This window comes from Styela clava, chromosome 10, assembly GCF_964204865.1.
Source record: "Styela clava chromosome 10, kaStyClav1.hap1.2, whole genome shotgun sequence".
In the NCBI taxonomy this organism is placed as follows: Eukaryota; Metazoa; Chordata; class Ascidiacea; order Stolidobranchia; family Styelidae; genus Styela; species Styela clava.
In genome coordinates, this window is record NC_135259.1 from 11,066,300 (window position 1) to 11,073,023 (window position 6,724).

Sequence of the window (6,724 nt, forward strand, 5' to 3'; positions counted from 1 at the left end):
ACATAAATTTATAAAAATAAAGATGGCGGAATCGAAATGCACACCCGGTAGTTGTAAACCACCACATTAAATTATTTTTTTATTTATCTATTCCATTTTTTTGCAAATGAATATTTCAAAACTCCCAACCGATGTTGACTCTGTGGCATAGTGGGTAATATGCCAGGGGGGATCGCATGTCGCACATCTCCAGTTAAAATCCTATCGCTGATCGTATGCGATGCCGAATTGCGTGGATTCCGTTCTTACATATCAGGGTTTTATCGTGGAGAGCCTTGTTCGAGCCAGAAGACTGTATAAAAAACATATTTTGTTGTATAAAAAAAAAAACAAATGACCCGATAACGTAAACTTCCGCGACTCCGTCTACTAGCGTCTGAAGGTAATCTCGGAATTTCCCCATCACTGCATTACGTACCAGATAGCGAGTAGCGACCTGCAGATCGGCGTGCATCGTAGGCTCAATCAGCTCAGATAGTTTTGTTGAAAAATGGGTGAATATTTTCCCCCGCCAGGGTTTACTACTGTGAGGTTTGACCCCAACAAGATGATATATGACCAAGCTGTAAGCATGTTACAAAACTACATAGACAAGGTAAGAAATTTGTTCCTTTGCTATAGTCTGTACTGTACAATACTGTATATATTGAGTAACCCCTCTTGTTTTTTCCTTAATATAAAGGACTTAAAATACAGAGACGTTCCTTCCCATCATGATGTATCAGATATGAAAATACAACAACATCAACTTATTAAAGATGTTTTGATAATTCCAAACAAAAGCCTACAAAATATCATTACCTGCACAAAAGAAATAATTGTTGACAGAGCATGTGAAATGGCAGTTATGAGAGGAGCTCATGTGTTTGCACCAGGCATCATTTCTGCACCACAAAGTAAAATTAACTACAAGTGTTTTTCTTCTTTGTTTCAACTACATTTTTTAATCATTTTAGCTCTTGAATACTCGACTATCTGATTTCACTGCTGTATTATTTAATTTTATATTTTTTACAGAAAAGAAGCTCTAAATCTTTTTCGGGGCACTGAACTGCAAAATTTATATTTATGCCATCAACTTGTGAAATGAATGCTGCACATGTTGTGCTATATATATATATCCAGTACATATTCAGAATATTATATTGAATTTTATCCTATGTGTGATATGTACATCGTGACTGCATTTTCCCTTTTTCTAAGCCCTTGATACTGACTAAACTCTAAAGAATCCTATAAATTTCCAAGCTACCAATGTCATAATCCATTAAGATGTTGGTGGCCCATGATTTAGAAAAATATCTCTAATCTTGGAAGTGAACACTACATCTCAAATTACTCTTTATTTTTTATTGCATTTTTTGTTAAACATCATTCAATTTTTTAATTTGGTGTTATTGCAGATATGAATTGTGGTGACAAAGTCTCTGTGCATGTTGATCTAGAAGGGAAATGCTTAAAAGGTTCATTGAAGTATGAAAGAATGAAATATTTTGTTGGAAACGGTATTGCTGAATTTGGAAGACAACAACTTTTTTCATCTAGGTTATTGTTATTGGCTTGTTATGTAATATTTCCCAATGTAATTTTGAAGGTTGCTGCTGGCTATAGTACCCTACGAAACATCGATTTCTAACTATATATCAAAGTTAGTTAACATTGGATAGGATAGTATTTACATATTTATCCTGGGGGAGCGGAAAGATGCTAAGACGGCTTAATCAAATGGCCAATCACTGCCTCTTGTTCGGTTACCAGTCCATGTCGGGTATGGAATTAGTTAATCAGTTATTTGTTTTCGGAACCATGGACTTGAAGGGTTGACAAATTGAACATGATCAAAATGAGAGTAAAAAATAGATTTATTCAAAAGTATCTTTGTCATACTATATCTATGGTGCCGATTTGACATAAATGTGTTGCGCTTATCTTGAATTTTTTTACTTGTGAGATTCAATAAGATCTCTTCTGATAGTGCTTGAATTCAAGTTTACTGAATTTGATTTTTAAATGCGCTTTTAGATTTTGAAATAGTTCTAGCATTGGAGATGTTGCTTTATTATCTTTGTTAATATTGGCTTCAATCTTTAAAATTGGTCTTGTATATATGAAATTTCTTGCAAACTTATTATTCAACTTTGCACAGAGCAGCAGTCTGAATATACAAGGAATTGGAATTCGAATGAATGAGCCCATTTATCTCACACCATGTTTAGATCAACATTCATTGCCTGGGGCATTCTTTCCTCAAGTAGGTGGTGAATGTAGAAATTGTTATTTGAAATTTATGTGTTTGTGACTAGGATACTTCTACTGTGTACATTTACATAAAATTCAAGTCCGAAGCTTTTAACTAAATAAATGACTTTCTGGAATAGCCTTTCATTTTAGCGGACATGAAGTGGCGATTGTTTTCACTGTCATTGTTGGGATAAAATCAAAACTAACGGTCAAATGAATTAAATACATATTTGAAGTTTTTGGTAAAGGTGGAGAAAGTTACCAGAAGGTTACTACATACATTTTTTTCAGATTTGCTCAAAGTCTGTATGGCACCGGATAGTTAACCAAATATATTTCTGTTTTATTTTAAGTATAGGGGAACCCTTTTTATTCCATCACGCTTGACCATCTCCGCTACCCTTGTCTGCCAACAAACTCTGCGCTCCAAGGCCTTTTTTCAAACATTTCTTGCATAATAATACGATCTGAATTTTTGATATCAAAAGACTACAGTATTCTGAAATACTCTGATAATGTATTGGTTATCGCAGTCATGGCTTTGTTATAGGATTTTATTGCTGATTTATAACTGTCACTCTCCCACATTTCAGAATCTGCCTTCAATCGTAGTTGGCCACATTTTGAATCCACCTCTTGATGCTATTGTTCTTGACATGTGTGCTTCACCAGGTGGAAAATCAACCCATTTATGTTCTTTGTTGAAAGGAAAAGGCCATGTTATTGCATTAGACAGATCAGAGTCTAAAGTGAAAAAAATTCTTGAAAATGGAAAGCGTCTGGGTTACTCTGACATGCTTCATAGTTTTGTTGCAGATTCAAGAAATATACATTCAGGTGTGTTTTTAATCAATTAATGATAAAATCATTTGCCTCTGGCCATTGGACTGATATTCTAACCCAGTGGTTTTCAAACTTTTTAAGCCTTTTAAGTGGGACAAGTCTCTCGTCCCACCTCAAAAATAACTACCGGTAGCTAACAATAAGCTACAAATAACAGATAGTAAGGCGAAAGTATGTTTTATTCAAAAAACACGTTGAAAATATGTGGATGAAATATAAATAGTGAAATAAATGAAAATTTTTTAAATGTGAATATACAAAATAAGATGCGCAAGATCAAATCTGAAATAATATTTTTATTTTTGATCATATTCATGCCCCTTCAAAACATGGTATACACCCTGTTTGTGGGCACGCCCCACTGTTTGAAAACCACTGGTCTAACTCATTCTATTGGTGAGAACCCATGTAAATTGTGATTATGAACAGAAAGTGTGTTCAAGCCCATTTAGGATGGTTCTGTGTATTAAATTCAAGTTTTGGGTTAAGTATTTTTCATCAAGGAATGTTCTATTTGCCTTTGTGCACCCAGGTATATTTCCAGTGAATAATTGGAGATTGTTAATAGGCTAACATTCTGATATTATGTAAAACGAATAAGATATAATGACATTAGTATTTGACGAATAACTTGAATCAATCACTATGCCTTTATTGCAGAAACTGCGATTCCTCTTAATGATGAGAAAAGATCTGATTTTTCACCTCCTTACCAATCTGGTAGCTTCACTCATATTTTACTTGATGCTCCGTGCAGTGCATTAGGCCAACGTCCCAGATTTCCCGAATACAAAATGAAGTCAAAATCTTCTATTTCGTCATATCCTGCACTTCAGTGGCAACTTTTTAAAACGGTTTGTACTGCTGTTTTTTTTACTAACTGGCAGTCAAGACATTACATAATATTTTGAAGAATTTTTTGTTGGCAACAAGTTGTATCTATTAATTGTAATTGCTTCATGTCTGTTTTAATAAGCAATGCAAATTTCAAGGCCATTTCTCTTAGATAAGCCTGGATATTCAGTTGTTCCAAGTTTAGTTTTGTATTTATAATCATCATAACTTGTCATTTACATTATTTTATCGTGGGGATCATAGCAATTCTTGCTGGTTAACATGTTTTAATAATGCCTGTTTAAGTATGAGATGCAATCGCGCACAAATACTCAAACCAAAGAACGAACCTGCCACAAAAAAGAATTGTTACTCCGCAATTGATTTCGTCACAAGCTTTACAGTGGAATGCAAGGCATAACTGAATTGAAAACTACATTTCGATATATTCACTACACTAGATTTTTTTTATACAATCAAAGTGGAAAGAGTACTTATAGAAGAATTCCAAATCCAACTGACTAATTTTTGACTTACTTGGGTTTATTCCTGCGGCAAGGCTGCTTTTAGATAACAATTAACACACAACAGGGCCAATTCAAGTCATCAGCATCACAGAAATATCTAGGAGCAAGTGAATTCCACAAAGCCTAATTTTTGAGGGAATGTTCTGCTGCTTATGCATGTCACATTCCATTTTTATTATGGTACATTCACTTTTATAGGCAATAAAATTACTACAAGAAGGAGGTACCATCGTTTACAGTACTTGTACAACCACTTTTGATGAAAATGAAAAAATGGTGGAAAATGTTTTGAGTGAATTCAGCAATATGCAGTTGGTAGAACAGGTAATGTGTATGCTTTTGATTGCAAAATATTTATCATTTTGCTACTGTAATTTTTGTTGTTATAGCAAAATATTTATCTCCGTGTTTTTCTATTATATGGCAGGGGTTCTGAAACTTTTGGTGTTGTGGAGCCCTTGAAGAGGTTGACTAATATTTATGGAGCCCCAAAATGCATCCATGAAAAATATCTATCGGAACCCATATATAATATAATATTTGAATTACCGCCTTGTTGTAACATTCCGACGCTACCGTTGTCAAATTTTATCGAGGCCGTTTTTGCTTCTTTGGACAGTTACAAAATTAGACCCAGTCAGTACTTGAATAAGTGAACGAGTAGCTCTCTGAGCCATTAGGTTTTTCTCACAGAGCCCTGGGGATTGTCTGGAGCAATTCGAGAACCTACGCTATAGTGAATTAGTTTTGGCGAACCCACCAACAATAAAACCAGGGCTTTCACTATTAAATAAATTCCTTGTTACAGGAACCACATATTGGTGGATTTGGCCAAAGAAGTGAATCGCGCCTTTCAGACGATCAATTGAAAAAATTGCAGTATTTTAGTATGTCGCCAACAGAAGATGAAGCTGTTCATCCGGCTGATAGAGACACAATTGGGTTCTTTATAGCTAAATTTAAAAAATGTGAAACAGTTGTGGCAAAATAACACCCACAGCTAACAATACAATTTATTCTAACAATGTCTTCCACTTGTATTCACACTGGAGCATGATAGTTACAGCACAAATGACTTCATGTACTGGCATAGTATACTCGTATTCAAATGCAGCAAGTGGTCATAAATTCCTTGTTGTTGTTGATAATTGTGTGGTTTAATTCGTGTGAGATTTTTACTTCACAAAGGCTGCTGAGACGCACTGAGAGATTAAAATCGTGTGAGCAGGCTGTCCGTTGAATTATGACTCGAGGACATTATTTTTGTAATCACAGAAACATCAAACGAATTTGTGGTTGAATACGTTTAACATTAACTATGATTTACATATTTACCGATAAGACCGCTTAATCGGATGGCGAACCGTCGACTCTCATCTGGTAACCAGTCCATAACCAGTTCGTCTAAGATTTTAACATAGTTTGTTATAAACACCACACCATCACAGCACTATTTTTTTAGTTGGTCAACACCCAAAAGCACCTCTTTCAACAATTTTTGTCAGTCATTTAATGTTCGAACAAAGTCTTCATTCAAGCGACCTGTTTATTCTAATCACAATTTTCCTTTACCATTTGCAGTGTTATTCCTACAATCACTTCATTTTCTTGTTACACATAAAAACGATGTTTTTTATCTGTATGACCCCTCTTTAATATATACTCATTGTTGTCACTGTTATTCACAAATTTATTTATTTGAAGTTATTGCCCGATTCTGTATCGTGTATTTTTGTTTTATTGTGTTATTTGACTGTTTTTGGTGGACGGGCGCGTATTTTCACGTTTTTAACTTTTATTTAAGTTATGCCCGTCCTCCAGGTCCTCTGTGTTTTGTGTTTGTTCGTTTGTCATTGTTTTGTTTTATACCAGAGCGACCGAAATAAAATTGATTGATTGATTGATGTCGGATATGAGATTAGTTAGGCAGTTATTTGTTTGGTGCGTGGACTTGATGGTGGAGGAATGAAACCGCGGCCTGGTCAACCGGCCCTGTAAATGGAGAACGCAATTTTGGGAAGCGCTTATCGACTTTTGCTACTGAAATTTTTGTTGTCTGTAGTTCAGAATCTGTGTGAAATTCTTTTATGACAATAATGAGAACGATCCGATATATATATATACTAAGGTTAATGTCGTGAACTATTTAATGAAAATAAACAGTTCACAGGCGTCGACAGCCAATGGGATCTTTTGTACAAAGCCCCCGTCACTAATGCAAAAGTGCGAGATTTGAAAAAACCACCCCGCCACGTTTTAAAATAACAAATTAGTGATTA

General features: G+C 34.9%; 1 protein-coding gene across 1 annotated transcript; it reads left to right on the forward strand.

The window, feature by feature from the left end:
- The first annotated feature begins 264 nt into the window (after positions 1–264).
- Positions 265–6,346, forward strand: LOC120338368 (tRNA (cytosine(72)-C(5))-methyltransferase NSUN6-like). Its single transcript, XM_039406351.2, has 8 exons — positions 265–595; positions 683–896; positions 1,404–1,545; positions 2,152–2,251; positions 2,835–3,078; positions 3,745–3,938; positions 4,644–4,769; positions 5,254–6,346. The coding sequence occupies exons 1-8, from the start codon at positions 491–493 to the stop codon at positions 5,434–5,436; spliced, it is 1,308 nt and encodes a 435-aa protein (XP_039262285.2). The 5' UTR covers positions 265–490; the 3' UTR covers positions 5,437–6,346.
- The last annotated feature ends 378 nt before the right edge of the window (positions 6,347–6,724 follow it).